At 41.5% G+C, this 16,052-nt stretch overlaps 1 protein-coding gene across 1 annotated transcript in view; it reads right to left on the reverse strand.

Moving 5' to 3' along the window:
- Positions 1–674: 674 nt before the first annotated feature.
- Positions 675–16,052, reverse strand: part of lmtk2 (lemur tyrosine kinase 2) — a 33,016-nt gene continuing 17,638 nt past the window's right edge. The window contains exons 7-14 of the mRNA XM_031312708.2: positions 14,709–14,839; positions 9,853–9,937; positions 8,369–8,490; positions 7,174–7,323; positions 3,923–6,992; positions 3,682–3,814; positions 3,344–3,595; positions 675–2,617 (exon numbers count right to left, since the gene is read on the reverse strand). Coding sequence (XP_031168568.1) covers positions 2,589–2,617; positions 3,344–3,595; positions 3,682–3,814; positions 3,923–6,992; positions 7,174–7,323; positions 8,369–8,490; positions 9,853–9,937; positions 14,709–14,839 — 3,972 coding nt within the window. The 3' untranslated portion in view covers positions 675–2,588. The remainder of the gene's footprint in view (positions 2,618–3,343; positions 3,596–3,681; positions 3,815–3,922; positions 6,993–7,173; positions 7,324–8,368; positions 8,491–9,852; positions 9,938–14,708; positions 14,840–16,052) is intronic.

The following is a 16,052-nucleotide window of genomic DNA, read 5'->3' on the forward strand; positions in this document are numbered from 1 at the left end:
TTTGAATACACCTGTGTTTTTCCTACTATGACATGTCTGCTGTGAAAAAGGGCTAGTAAACAGCTGATTGTGACAATGATGACTACCGTATGTGCTTAGTCAAGGTTTGTGCCAGTGCAAATCAAACATCTTTAATGTTATGACCTGGCACTGTGTGTCTGTGCATGAAACAAGACTTTGTACTCACTGTGTTAACTGGGGTATTCTTTTTCTGTTGTGAATTTTACTATTCTGAAGATTTTTTTTTTTGCTGCCAACACTGATTTATTGTGTTCTATCCATCCTGAGGGCTGGAGCCTACGTCCCTCCCTCACTAGTTCTGGCTCCTTCCTCCCCAGAGTGATTACCTTCCAGCAACCACACAGAAAAATGTGACATAAGATACAGACCCTAATTAGAAGGTCATTTGCATTTATTTTCATATTAAACAGTGTAATTATAAACATTTCATTCAATTACACTAAGCATGATAAATACGAAGTAAAAATATTTTTTAAAATCTACAAGTTTAAAGGACAGAATGAATTCACATCTGCCTTTGTCTTAATTTAACCGTTTAGCCAATAACTGTGATATGTTCCTCTGATCAACTCCGCTTTAAGTTACAAAATGAAACCTCATACCTATAACTCCGTTACATCATTCCCCATTTACAGACAAAAAAAAAAAAAATGTACATTTACATACATCAGTACAGATCAACATTAAGTTACATTTCTCAAATGTGCAAGATTAGGCAAATGTATACTGTAGTCAAATAAAACAAGATTTCCTTAAATAAATGTTCAAGTTTAACTGAAGCACGGGCTGCTGGTTTTTAACAGAGGTTAACATTATCTAGGATACAGTGCCATCTGTAAGGGGCCGGGGGAGATGGACATCTACTACAGGTGAAGTACAGCTGTTCATCAGGTCATCTGTGGGGAAAAAAAAATCTAAAAAAAAAAAAAAGTGTTTAAAGAACCATACAGTAACGGTACAACCTACAGTTTCAAAGAACTGTGTTTTTATATCTGTACATGAAATCCTTGGAGGGAAAGTATATATTGATGCGCAACAGTTTGCGTTATGCTTCTATACAGTAACTGATCATGTTACGCACACATCCCCAGCCAACCCTGTACAGCCACAGAGACGATGTATGGCCACCAAATGATAAGATGCCATGATGAAATGCTCAAGAGATGCAACTGTATGAGGGGTACTGAGGAAAATGACATCTGAACTGGTTAATTAAGTTTGACACATTTCTTTTTCTTTTTTCTTTTTTAAAAGGCAGACAACTCTGTTCATGACACTGATAAAAAGCAGCAGTGTTTTTTTGTTCTAGTAGTGAGTTTTTGTGAAGCTTTAAGTCCCTGCGCATTGCTGAAGAAACACGGCCGTGTTCGCCGGGTCGTCCTATGAACTCAAATTTCAACTAATTAATGAAATTCATTGCACATTTGTTTACAAACAGCTCATTAACATGTATTCATTCTGACATTTAAAAAATAAAATGTCCCACTTTTTACACAATCTCACTAAACGTGCGATTTAAAACTTTGTAGTGATAGAAAATGGGAGTGCAGCTGTCTTTACAGCATCACAGGCACTGCGACAAGACCCCGTGACATGTAGTCAAAACCATCCGAGCAACTTCCTGCACATTTCAGAGCATAAAATTAAGCATTACAAAATGAATAACTCGTCTTTAAGTTTTTCCTCACAACTGGATCACCTCTGTAAGGATTAATATGACACTCCTTGTCTAATACCACCAACCATTCCTACTGAGATGTCTCAAAAATATGAAACTACTTACTGTAAATGTTCCTTTGAAACTTAAATAAAGGGAACAGTGTGTCACCTCTGTAGATGAGGGATTTTAGTTAAAGGAAATTTCAACCCTTCTTATTGAAATGCTGCTACAGAAGGATACCACAGTTTTTCTCCAATTAGGAGATTCTGACTAACACCCAACGAGAGATTATGAAAAAAACAAATCATTCTTCCAACAGAGGCAACCACTGAAAACATCGCACAACATGGAGCTAAATTAACAAAGTTAGAGAAAAAGCTTGGATCTTCAATCTGCTGAAATATAAGAGCTTATACTTATTTGGCTGTAGTGATATGTTTGCCAGCCCAGTGTGTTGAATTCAGAGCATAAAAGTCTGAATTATTTATTCATTTATTTTTTTTGGTGATGCAAAAGTCCTGGAAAATGAGTGCACTTTGACACACAAGAAAAAGAAGCAGCCAAACACCTGGAATACGCTTGATGAGTCTTTAAAGCAAACATTTAGAAACTCCCCCCCTCCCCTCCCCTCCCCCCAAGTGGAATTGCACTGAACTGAAAGCACACACACTGATGTAGCTGGAGAGGTGATATGGCTCAGACTGGAGCTGGGCCTCGTCTGTCTTATTTGCTGAAAGTGGTTGTTTTTCACGGCCATATCCACGTAGGTGAAGAGCAGTTCTGCCTGAGAGAAGCATCCACGGTTTGCCCCACAAACCGCGTCATTTGTCCTTATTCAGCCGTTCTCCGTTCCCAAAAAGTGCGAGTATAGGTTCATTTTTCAATAGTGTGATGATAATATATAACACTAGTCCTTTTCTCCATCTTCGCTGCTTCCTGGGGTGAACAAAAGAGGAAGTTTAAACATGTGTTTAACTGGTCGCTGAATTTTACCCAAACATAACTATTTCATATTATTATAAGGCCCAATGAGCACAGTACATGTAAACATCTGCTAACAGTAGTCAGTAACTAGGATAGTGACAATGCCATGTACATTTCTATAAATTACTTAAATACTATCTTAATACATTTGCACCATGTATTAAGACTGCAATAAACGATTTTAAAGGAATAGTTTGACATTTTGGGAAATATGCTTATTTGCTTTCTTGCTGAGAGAAAAGATCAATACCACTCATGTGTGTGTAGAGTAATTATGCAGCTACAGCCAGCAGCCGGTTAGCTTAGCTTCGCATAAAGACTCTACTAGACTCTAGACGCACATCTACTAGCTCACTAACACCTTGTAATATCATTTGTTAGATATGTGTGTGTGTGTGGGGGGGGGGGGAGAAGCGTAAAAACAACATGTTGTGGTTTTACCAGGGGTTGTTGGTCGGACTATTTCTTTACCAGGTGCAGTAACATCCTGGAGCGTTGTCTGAGACTTCAGCTTATGCTAAGATAACCTTCTGCTGGCCATAGATTCATATTTACCGTACAGAGATGAGTGGTATCGATCTTCTAACCATCGAACCACTGGCAAGAAAGCAAATAAGCCCAAAATGTGCCTGTGTTAAAAAAACATGTAGGCTTGGTGTGACTGCATGCTCAACTTGCCTCCTTGTTCGATGTCAGAGTCGGTTAGATGTGTAAGGGAAAAGTTAGCGATGCTGGCCGGTGAAATGGAGAAACGGGAGTAGTTTGAGGAGCTGGTCCAGCTGGGCTCCAGCACGCGCCCTGCTGCAGGGGGCGGAGAGGAAAAGCGAGATGCTGCAGATGAGGACATGGTCTTTGATACAGGGTCTTTATCCATCTTGGGCAGGAAGGCAGGTGCGGGGGAGAAGTCATCATCCCACTCAAAACCGCCACCTGCAGGGATTTAATACATGAGTGAGGCTTGTAATGGCAAAGACAATTTTCAGCAGCTGTATACATTTAGAGGGTTTTGGCATTACCTTCTTCGTCGGTGGAGCTTTCAGAGTTTGTGAACCGGTTCAGGTAGCTTGCAGTGGGCACTGGGCTGCTGAACTCTGGTGCCTGGTTGTGTGAGCCTGAGGAGTGGTCACCCAGTTCCTTGGTGGGGGTCTCCTACATCAGAATGAGTTGGATTTTAATTACAATGGCCACACAAAAGAGTCTTACTAGTTACACCTATACAGACTCTGGCAACGAACAACATAATAGGCAATAGTTTACCTGGTCAAACAGGTAGACAGTGACATCGTCGAAAAAAGACACGGCTCTTCTGGTGTTATCTGCATTGCACCTTGCAGGAAACGGGGAAGATGATGCTTGGATGTTCAGCGTGGTGGGTTTCAACAGGCTCTTCAGGTTCTTTGCACTACTGTCATCTGAGACAACAAGTGGCACCGTATGAACGGTATCATCCTCGCTTTCTGAACTGGAGCTGTTTAGCTGATACCCACGGATGTCATCGTCAGAGTCGTCGCTGTTCTCGTCCTCTTCGTCCTCATCTACGCCGTCCTCCTGTCCATCTGAACCCGAGCCATCCCGCCTCCCCAGGTAACGCCCCTCCATGTCCGGCTCTCTTATTTTATGACCATCACTCGCGTAGGTCCTGGTGAGTTTAGCATGACCTGAGCTCTCTGGCACTGGCTTTGATTGGGCAACAGAAGGAAGTGGAGTTGAGGTTTCTAGATCTTTTGATGGGTCTGGTTGGCCAGGAGATTTAAAGTCCTTGAACAACTCTGGTTTGTTTCCATCTTCTTTATGACTGCTGCTAGACTCTGTCGCCTCATTCTCACATTTCTCTGTGAAATCTGAATCCCCAACATGAGAAGCAGATGTTTCTCCATCTGCCTGTGCTTGTACAGCTATAGAAGATTCTTGCTGAGAAATTAAGGAATCTACATCGCTCTCTACGTTGAGCTCCAGTGCTGGGCCTCTAGCAGCCACGCTGACCACCTCAGTAGAGTTCCTCTGCCACGTGACTTCACCAGAAACTCCCGGAACCATTTCTTCAGGCTTCTTCTCAGGTTCGGATTCATTGTCTGAGAAGTAGGCAGAGTCTCTGTAATTACTGCCCATGAGTGGCTCCTCAGCAGGAGCTACATGATCTGGCTGCTGGAGCTCACTGGGATCCTCACTGTGAGCATCCAGCACACCCTCTACTTCGGAGATGATGATTTCTGGTGGAACCAGATTTGTCGCAGCTGTGAGCTCCTCTGTCTCCTCCTCTTCTTTGGCAACACTCGTGCCATTTTTTACAGGGGAATGGTCTTTAACAGTAGGCTGGGAGTTCCACTCAGGAGACTCCAGGTTCTCCGTCTCATACCCACTGTCTGATATTTTGTATGGAGGCTGGAGTTTGTGTTGGGCTATTTGAGCACTCAGCTCTTCTCCTTGTTCACCGAGTCTGTGGATGTCAAGAGAGTCTAAAGAGTCTGGTGTCTCGGCTGGATTATCTACAGTTGGTAGAGTGGTGGACATGCTGTCTTCCAGTAAACTGTCCTGGCTGATCTGGTCCAAAGATGGCCCAGAGATCAACAGAGAAGATCTGACAACAGGGAGCCCATTAGCATCCATAAAGGATTCTTCATGGTCAGACAGAGTGGTTTCCAGTTCTATATCTGCATCCTCAATTAGTTCACTCAACAGATCATTACTTGTGAGGTCTTCACTGTGTCCGTTGTCTGAGGACAATGCTTGGACTTGCAGGTTTTCAGGCATTTCACTTCCTATGGGCTGAACATTATCCTTAGAGGTTCCATGGTCATCTTCAAGGCTGGGAATTTTGGCATCTGTGCACAATGAGTCTGTAGTGGCACTTTCAGAGAATTCAGGGGTGGGGCCATCAGTTTGACTGATGATAAACTCAAACCTCTCTGAGGTAGAATCAAAACCAGAGTCTATACCTCTGTCTGAGGATTGCTGCAGACCAAGGTCTTTGGTGGAAGAACTATTTCCAACTGGCAGCTGGTTGCTTGTGTTATCTTCTGTGACCACTCTAATGAAAGGCACCAGTGTTTCGTTTTCTACCAGAGACGGGCAAAACTCCCCCAAGCTGGAACTTGGAGAGTCTAAAAGTTCCTGTCTTGATGATGTGCTACTTGCTGCAGGTTTTAAATAAGTGTCTGCTGCGTTTAAGCTGCCTAAATTCTCGAGGTTGTCCCAAGAACTCATTTTGAATCTTTCTTCTGGTTCGTGAGCTCGGCCAGGTAGAAGAAAATTCTCCTGTGGACTTGAGAAACGCGATCTGTCTTTCATCAGGCTGTGGTCTTTGAGAAACGTAAAGTTGTCAGCTAGTATTTCAGTGTTCAGAAGCCTCTTCGCATCTGTGTTCTCCCTCTCCACGTCTACAGAATCTGCCAGGTAAGGAGCTTCTGAACATTCCCCTAAAAAAGAATCCCCATAGCTTTTATCTGTATCCACCTCCTGGACTTCTAAAGGAGCACTTCCATGGAAAGGGTTGCCATAGCGCTCTGGAAGCTCCATGAAACTCCTTCTCCAGGAAGGAGAGTCCTCTTGCTGCTTGGACCCCCCCTCAGTGAAAATGTTGGTGTGGTATGGACTGTCATTTTCAAGAGACGACCAGACGTGGCTGTCTGGTAAATAAGAATCCTTGGAGTCAATACTTTGGTGGAAAAACTCAGCATCAGTGCTAGACTCATCCAGACGGACGTCTTGGAGAACAACAAAGTCTTGCTGGCCTGTACTGAAGTCCAAGTCTTGCCCTCTATTCCCATCTTCCTCAACAGTGCTCTCCCCTTGTTCTTCTAGTTGTATGTAATATTCATTACCATTAGATGGCTTTTGTGCATCAAACACTGGTACAATCCCAGGAATTCCTGAAGGAGTGTTACACCTTTCTGTACCCGCTGCTCTGGCTACAGGATCAGGGAAATGGGCCTGGATGTCTTCACTGGAAACAGGAAAGAACATGCTGTGATAGTTCAATGTTGTGTCCAGGCCTGAACGCCCATAGTTGCCATCATAGTGGTCCTGTTTGGCTGCCTCCCAAACATACTCAAAGCTGAGACCTTTGCTTGTTTCAGTGACCGTAAGAACTTCGTCAATCTCTTGTCGCAGGGCATCATCAGCAAACTGTTCCAAGATTGGAAAAGAGGAGTGGCTAACAGTGGTCTGCCGAGTGGAAGGGTTAGGCTTAAGAGCATCCCAGCGTTGCGCAAAGTCTTCTTCTATGTCCTTCTGGCCTTGCATGCGCAGGTAGATAAGCAAACGGTGCACTTCCTCTGCTGTGGCTCGCTTGTCTGGAGACAGCCAGCAGAACTGCAGGACCTCGTGCCTGCAGTTACAGGGAAAACAGTCACTTCTTTTTCAGACAAGATACATTTTAATGGCCATAATAAATAACTTGACTGACTTGAATGACTTAAACCCTGATTTAAGCAATACTACAAACTGTTTTTATTTTACAATAATATTTGTATGTAATTTGTTTTAATAGACATGTTCCAAAAACTCACCATCTGTCAGAATAAGGAAGCTCCAGCTGTGGCTTAAAGAGTTTGACTTGTTGCTCCTTGATTACATGATTGAGAACCTCCCGGTCAGAAAGATGGGGGTACGGTTGAGCAGCATTCTCAAAGAGCTCCCACAATGTGACCCCCAAGGCCCTATGGACAATTGAGGACAAAATAGCGGTTGGAATCTACTGCAGGACCAAAGTTATCTTGTGCACTTCAAATTCAGCAAAAGACCTCGACCCAAAAAACATTAAACTTCATGAGGTGAGCTGTTGTGACTACCGTTACCAACAAAAACTGTACTGTAAATATAAATAAATTACATGATTCATAAAGCAGCTATGTACGGAGCCCCCCTGGGGTCAGCTGAGAAAAAAAAACTAAACCGTGCGCACAGAATAAAAATCTGTTTCCTCGGTTTTATAAACTGTACGCACAGATTCATAATCTGTGCCCTCGGTTTTATAAACTGTTCGTACGGATTAATAATCCATGCCCTCGGTTTTATAAACGTGAGCAAAGTTAGAAAGATATTCACAGATTTGAACTTCTGGGATCAATTACTCTATAGCGAAATGTTATTAAATCACAAACGACGCATCTTTCCTAACGTAGTAAGGTTAACAACGAGCTACAAACTCATTTTCATCAAAACGAGCCGTCCTCCGACCTGAAGAAATAACATTGGTCTCTATGAGCAGCCAGCAGTGAGAAGGCAGTAAAACCAGACTAGTGCTTAGGGACCATCTACAAACTACAACAATTTATTTGTTAAAAGTAAGTGCTGTAGTACAACTAGCAGGAGACAAGTTATAATTGAGGTAAGTTTGGAGACACTACCTTATTTAATCATTAAATTAATAGATATTTTTGTGTTGGTGTTGTAGTTTGTAGATGGTCCCTAAGCACTCGTCCGGTTTTACTGCCGTCTCACTGCCGGCTGCTCATAGAGACCAATGTTATTTCTCCAGGTCGGAGGACGGCTCGTTTTGATGAAAATGAGTTTGTAGCTCGTTGTTAACCTTACTACGTTAGGAAAGATGCGTCAACTTAAAATAGGGTTAAAATATTGTCTCTCATGAGAGGAGGAAATACTTATTTAAAAATATATTTGGATTAAATTCAGGTCATTATGAGTTATGGGTTTTTAAAAACACCCTCTAGTGTCAGTGAAGAGCTGCAGTCTGGTACCTACCACACATTGCTGGGCTTGGTCTGCTCCATAGTAATCACACCCCCATGGCGCTCGCCCACCAGCTCAGGAGCCAACCAGCGAAGGGGTGCAAACACATCATCCTCTGTGATGATGTAATCCTCCTATAGTAACATTGTAAAAAAAAAAAAAAAATGTAAAAAAAGAATCAGTCACACACAGTACTTTACTACTTTTACAAACCGTTACTTTCGAGGAAACACTGCAAATAATTGGGCAACACCAAAAAGTGTTTATTAACTCTCGTTGAGGCAGTGCACTTTTGCTTTGCGTCTCCCTTTATTTACAGAAATAGATTCACTGGGTGACCTTATCCGATGAGTATATATATCAGCAGTATTTAAGAAATGCAGCAGACATAACTGCCTTGGGACATATGCAGTGTGTCCAGTTTCATGAGAAGACAATATCCTTCAATGAAACATGCAATTGATCAAAGGCAAACATCTGCACAGCCTACAATGAAAAAGATTTATTTTCTGTAAGGTCATCTGGAGCTGCCAGATAGCCAGACTTCAGTTAGGCAAAGTTAAGTTTAGCAGTTGCACAGTGGAGTAGTTCTTAAAAAAAAGGAAAGGAAAAAGTAAAAAGGAATATGTGGTTGAATTTGGTAAATTATAGACAAAACATGGCTTCAAACTTCTAAACTCGTCACCTGTGCCTTGTGAAAGAACAGAACAGTTAAAAACAGGCCACATTTTCTGATGGGTTTGACAATGGCAGAAAAACAATATAATTTAAGGTGTTATTGCAGTCTCCTTTTATTTTTTTTCCAGCTCCTATGACGTGACCCTGTCTCTGTGTAACGTAGAGTTTTTCCTGCCTGCCTCTATGACGTGTAACGTTAGACAGCCAATTTACCAGCATTATTAGATCTTGGTAGAAGCATGCTACATGCTAATTGGCTCACTGATGCTGATGAGATTTACTCCTTAGTTATTGAAATTGGGCATTAAAGGACGAGGCATTTTTTGATTTTTGACTTTAGAGGCATTTCAGTCAGTGCTTAAAAAGTATTGAATTCGGTCTCCAGCCCTAGCTGCTGGTGCCTGGCGGAGGGCACTATGGGACTGTATTAACATGCTAAATTTGGTATGCACTTCATACGTCACAATTTCTTCATGTGTCAGAGTTTATAATGCCCACAATGTGTGCAAACGTTTCTGAAATCAGATTATGAGCAGCTACTTCTTAATGCATATGCTTTCACTCAGTTTTAGTGACCACATAAAAAAACAGGCACAGTATGACTCACATGATTACCACTGGTAATCTGTATCAGATCAGCAATTTTAAATAATATCACATTATTTATTAATATCAGCCCTAAGAAGTTTTATTGGATCATGTCTATTGAGGAGTAAAACAACAACTGGTTTTAGTCAATAAACCAGTGCAATGTACAGTATCTTGTGCAACCAGTACCTGGTGTTGAAAAAATATTTAAAATGTAGGTTTCTGCTTACTTTGTATCTGTAGGGTCCAATTCCATAGTCTCCCACTTTGACTGTAAGATCTGCAGTCAGATAGCAGTTCCTCAGAGCCAAATCACTGAGAGAGCATAAAGAACAACATCAGCATGACACATCTGGATGGATTAGATACTTTAGAAATTCACAGTTAGAAAAGCATTCACTGATTATGAAGCTTGCAGGCAAGTTTGTGACCATCGCTGTAATGAAAACATTCAGCTGATGCTTGTTCTTGCCAGTAAGTTAATTTTGTTTAGCACGTGCATTGCTATTTGGGTTTATAAAGCAAAGTTAAAGCAATGTGAATAAATTCAAAATCAATCGAGATCAACAAGGAATACACCATATCCTTTTAACCTTAAAGGGGACATATCATGAAAAACTCACTTTTTCAGTGCTTGTGCACATACATGTGGGTATCTGGAGGGACTACCAATCCACAAACTATGAAGTAGGACCACCCAGTTAGTTTTTTTTGTGGGCTGCCTAGATCAGAAAACATGGGATTCAACAAGCCGTTCAGATTCGGCTCCCCTTCCTATGTCACATACAGGCTCATTAGAATATAACACCCAGCATCTGAGTATCTACACCCATAGTTTGAGAACTTCCCTTGCAAAGGTGCACCATATTTTTTCTCGCAAGACAATCAGAGCTGACTGGGTTTTTCAGGAGGGGGACTTAAAGAGACAGGCGCTAAAATGGAGCGTCTCAGACAGAGGATACATACAGGTATATATAAGACAGCCAGTATGAGAAAAGAATGTGTTTTTGAACATTAAAGCATGTAAACATGTTTTAGTAAAAACCCAAGTATGAACTTAAAAAATGAGCATATGTCTCCTTTAAAGGCTAAGATTACCTCACAAGAATCAAGGGCCAAGGACTCTGGCAAGGATCGCAAATGACTTTGGCAACTATCGAAAATTCTGTCATTTGCCTCAGCTCTTCACCTTACAACAAGACTCATACGGGGGCTATTCCTGACTCATGCATACAGCAGCTGGATATAGTTTCAAGAGGGAAACACAAACGTTTTGTGAGGCTGCCAGGAGAGGGCGTGAGAAGCTCTGAGGCTCCCTCTGCACATTAAGCAGACATATGGTAGTTAATTCACAGTAAAGAAGAGGCACACTTTGCTTTCCTTTCAGCCCTGCGGCATTTCCTGTGCACAAGTTCCAAGTCCCTTTTACCCAGAGATGTATAGTAACGAAGTAGAACTACTTCACTACTGTACTTAAGTACTAAAAGGCTGTATATGGTACTCTGGAGTATTATATTTTTTCTCCTACTTCTACTTTTACTTCAGTACATATACATATTAGTTTAATACTTTTACTCCGATACATTTTTTTATGTGCTGCATCGTTATAATTACAAAAATGTTACGAATCATTCCAAACCCACATTATCACTGCCAGAGCGGTAGATGTCTCTGTCACCAGGTTTGATGAAGCTGGCTCATCATTGAGTGAATCAAGCGATCAAGCTGTCTTCAAGTGATCGTGGCGGTGAGGGTAAGGAAGGAGACCACCCCTGGCCCTACTAACCCCCAATTTCCACCTGCGGAACGGCTGCAGATCCGCTCTGGGAACGGCGGCGGAGTCAATAGGTTTCCATTAAAGTCAATGTGTGTATTTTCACTGACTGCGGAACGGCTGCGTTCTGACTCCGTCCCAGCTCCGGCGATCGTTTGTTTGTTTGTAGTTCTGTTTATAGAAACTACATCCTGTTATATCGCGCGATCATACGTGAATTCGCGAGATCTCGTGGGTCCTCGTGACTTCAGCTGTCAGCCATGGCCGCAGCCGTTCCGCAACAAATCCGGACCTGGTGGGTATTGAAGGACGGCGGAGCACGGAGCCGACATGCAGCGGAGCCGATCCACAGCTGTTCCGCAGTTGGTGGAAATTGGGGGTTAGAGTCCATGTTTTCCTTTGTCGGAGTGAAAGACAATTCATATAGAATGAAGTGCCTACTCTGCCTCCCGAAAGATTGCGAAATAATGGCCTTCAAAAATTCAATGTCGAATTTGAAGAAACAAATCAAGGTAAGTTACAAATATAATACACAAATGGCACACCAGCTTGAGCTACCAGTAAGCGCAAGCTAACTAGCTACCCGCGGTTCATGACATGCTGCGGTGTTGTACGTTCCTGTCCTTGTACTGCTGCTACATCCAAGGATCCATCCAAGGAATTGTGAGTGTCCTTTAGCTAAACATTTGAAATAATATAAACAATATGATATTTAAACTTGACTGTTTTCTTTAATAACTGCATAACACAATACTTGTATGTTTGCTTTCAGTACTTGAGTAGTACATTTTAAAATAAACTACTTGCAATACTTAAGTACAAAAATGTTGAATACTTTAGTACTTCCACTTAAGTGTGGTGCTTAAAGAGCACTTCAACTTCTACTCAAGTCACTTTTTTGATAGAGCACTTGTACTTTTACTTAAGTCTGGGTCTCTAGTACTTTATACATGTCTGCTTTTACCTGCCTAACGACAAACACTGCTGACACCAGTGTTCTTGCGTGCACATGACCCAGCGACTGTCAGACCTACTGAAACCTCTGTAAGACAAATGGAGATTTATTTTAAACTCTCCACACCCCTGTCCCCTGCTGTTGGCCGAGAGCCCAAAATACAGTAAAGAAATGGTTCCAACATCTTAGCCCTTCAAGGCTAATACGTGGAATGACAGTGATTAGTCCTATACCATCAGACACAAGTGCAGTTTGGTGTCATTTTTGCAAGAAGTTTTCAGTTTTGTTGTTGATATTTTTTAAATACAGTGAGTTATCGAAGCATTGAATATTTAGTCTTTAAAAAATAGGAATTTACATATTGAATATCTTCTTCTCATATAATTTGGTAGGATTTTTGCATCCTGTAATTACGCATATAAAGAGTTTTACAACCCAGTGAATACTTATATCTAAATAATAGATATATTCCTATAATAGAAACAATAGATATGAATATCTAAACTCGAACAGAGCAAACAAAATTGTACTGAAAATGTACGTAGAGCAATCACTGAACCATGCCTTAAAAGAAACCTCCTTCCATTTTCTAAATGAGAATATATTCAGATGTATTGCTCTTTGCAGCACCATTCTCACCCTTGCATCGCAAAGCTGAGGTTTCAGCTTTGGATATCAGCCCACACAGCACTTGCCCCGAGGGTTTGTGTCTGTGGCGCTGCACCCTCAAACACCTCTCATTCAATTGTGCCAGCATGTAGCTGCACTGATCATTCCTGTTCATTTGTGTAACCTCTTTTTTGTGGCCTTTGAACAAAAGTGCCACAGAAATATTTTTACGATCGCAAATTACATTTTTACACATGGAAGGGAAGCTTGTAAAACTCCCTTTGAGTTGTAACAAGGATTAAAACACAAGGCCCAATATGAGGCTATCCTTTTACATGCAAAGAGCAGAATCATCATATTCCTCTGGCAGAGGACAGCTGACACTGTGGCAATGCATGGGAGTTGTGTAATTGGAACCCTCTCAGCTTATTCTGAGCATGAAAAATAGAGCTGATGAGCTCTCTGTACCCTGCTGGCTGCAAGTAGCCAGAAATTCAGTACTCGCTGAGGTAAAAATGAAATGCAGCCTCTCTGCTGTACGCACCTTTTTTGGAGAACACTGGTACTCCTGAGACTGGTTGGACGCTAAAGTAAAACTGACAGTTGACCTAAGTCTTTACAATCATATTTAATGAGGATGAGAATATTTAGGATAGCAATATTCGTGTGTTTTACTTTTATGTGTTGACAAGATGCAATATTAATGAACGTCTGTTACATTCAAGCCATTGCCAAATGAGTTGATACAAAGCTAATTAAGCCTATCAGCTCCACACAACTCTCTCTGTATTTCTCAGTATGGCCACGTTTACAAAATGGTGTAGTCCGGCGACTTTCGCGCGCAACAGCTTGAGTGATGCGTTTTACCTCACCGCTGAGAAAGAACAATAGCAATGGTCAGCTTTGGAGACGAGGAGGACATAAAAACTATAAGTTAATTACATTTTCTGAAGAGTCCATCTTGTTTTTTAATCCACCGTTTCCTCCTTGAGCTACTAGCAACTGGTGGGGGAGGGGTGGAGGTGGTGCACAACCACCGAAGGCTTGCGTCACGTGGACAGCGATGTCATTACTTAGAATTTCTCATGGGGGGGGCGCGACAGAAACTACGCATTATAGCTTTAAATATATGAAATTTCAGGCAAATATGTGCAAATTTAAATCCTTAAAAACCTAAATGACATTTGCCAGCCTATCTCCACAGCGCTGTGTCAGTGTTGGATTATGGTATGGCTACACCGCTTATCTATTCTGGGATAGGGGGAAAAACGCTCTGGCTTGTTTGTATTTCTTTGAACCAATCACAACCGTCTTGGATAGCGGAGATAGCGAAAGGTGAGGTAAATTATGTGCCGGATGTCATTCTTTATCCCAGCGCTGTACATCCGGTAAACCAGATTATAGCTCACCAAACAAGAGACATCCAAATGAATGAGAAAAAGATCAGAAAATTTAAATTATTATTTAATTATAATTATATTATATTTTATTATATAAAATAATTATTATATATTAATTAATTAAGATAACTACTAATCTAATAAATTACACTGGGGGAAAAAAAGTAAAATGTTGGCTTAGTGAAAAATGTAATTAAAATATGTAATTGCAATGTTTCTGTCACTAAGAGAGTGAGCATACCATAAACAGCAGCTGTATTCTTTGGCAGGCAAACAGAAACACAATGCTTAGCTTAGTGGGTCTAAAACCTGTGAGCTTGCTCAAGTGTTGCAATTCTGAAGTGCTACCTGTGCAGGAAGTTGTGTTTGTGAAGGTGAGTGACACCAGCAGCGATTTCACAGGCCATCCTCTGCAGCTGCAGCAACTCAGCATTTCTGAACATCCAATCCTGCTGAGACAGATAGCCCCGCAAATCCCCCTGCAAACACACAGACAAACACACAGCTGTATTAGCTCACCAAAATCAAACAAACATTAAATAAATCAAGAAGAATCTTATTTGTGTCATAGCAATAGGAGTGGGACAAGCAGCACTAGTTAAATGCATTGTGCAGAGACCACCACACAGGGGCAGTAGACTCTCCTGTTCCTGTCTCCTCAGCACTTCTCTCACTGTTGATGTGCGAAAAGGACCAACTAGGGTAACACTGTTTAATAGACCTCTATGCTATGTCACAGAGATTTATAAATAAAGAATAATAAAGAGTCCAGCTCAGGTCAGTAAAATCAACTGTGCTTGTGTACGGTTGGGAGAGAAGAACAAGGTGTCCCGTGAGGGTAGCAGGACAAGGCACTTTTGAGTTAATTATTCACACAGTCACCAGTGTGACCGAATATAAGAAAGTTAATCTGGAACAAGGAGTTTACAGACTCCTGTAACAGACTGTAATGGCTGATAAACTGTCAATACTGGGTATCGTACTCCACTACAATGTGTGCAAACAAAGACAAAGGACAGTCTGAATATACTTTGTTACAACTTAAGATAGTGGACATTTTTGACATCAGTATATTTAACTCTAACTTCCTACAAGTGAAGGCATGAGGGCCAAGTTATGTGTGCTTTTTATATCATGTTCACCACAGAGTTGGAGCAAAGGGGACTCCCGATTAGCCAGCAGAACGAAGCTCCCCTGAGGAATGAGCAACTAAGAACATACTGTACACACGCCAGATTCACAACATACAGTATACGAGGTGCTTTTGTTAAATATTGTAAATCATGTGCAGTTACGGATTGTTTGTGTGAAGAAGAATAAAGGAGTGTGTCTAGATCAGTTGTCTTACATAAACAAAATGTTTTTTTGCTTTGACCACATTACCTTTGCACACACAGGCACGCACGCAGCTCTGAGAAGCAGTCTTCGCAGAAGAGCTATATTCAATGTATGGTAAGTGATACGTTCTGCCTGTCTTTATTGTGAAGGCTCTGCAGCAGGTGATTAGGTCTGAGTTTCAGAGAAGGATCCAGTGTTGTTAATGAAACATTAAAGGCCAAAATGATTAGGCCTTGTGTCTGGCCTGTGAATAAACAAGAATGTACTAAGTTCCCAATGCACAAATTCATGTCTAGCTGAGCCATCACGTGATTAAGTTATGTAAAAAAAAAAAAAAAAGAAATCCAAGCTATT

This window comes from Sander lucioperca, chromosome 21 (assembly GCF_008315115.2).
Source record: "Sander lucioperca isolate FBNREF2018 chromosome 21, SLUC_FBN_1.2, whole genome shotgun sequence".
NCBI lineage: Eukaryota > Metazoa > Chordata > Actinopteri > Perciformes > Percidae > Sander > Sander lucioperca.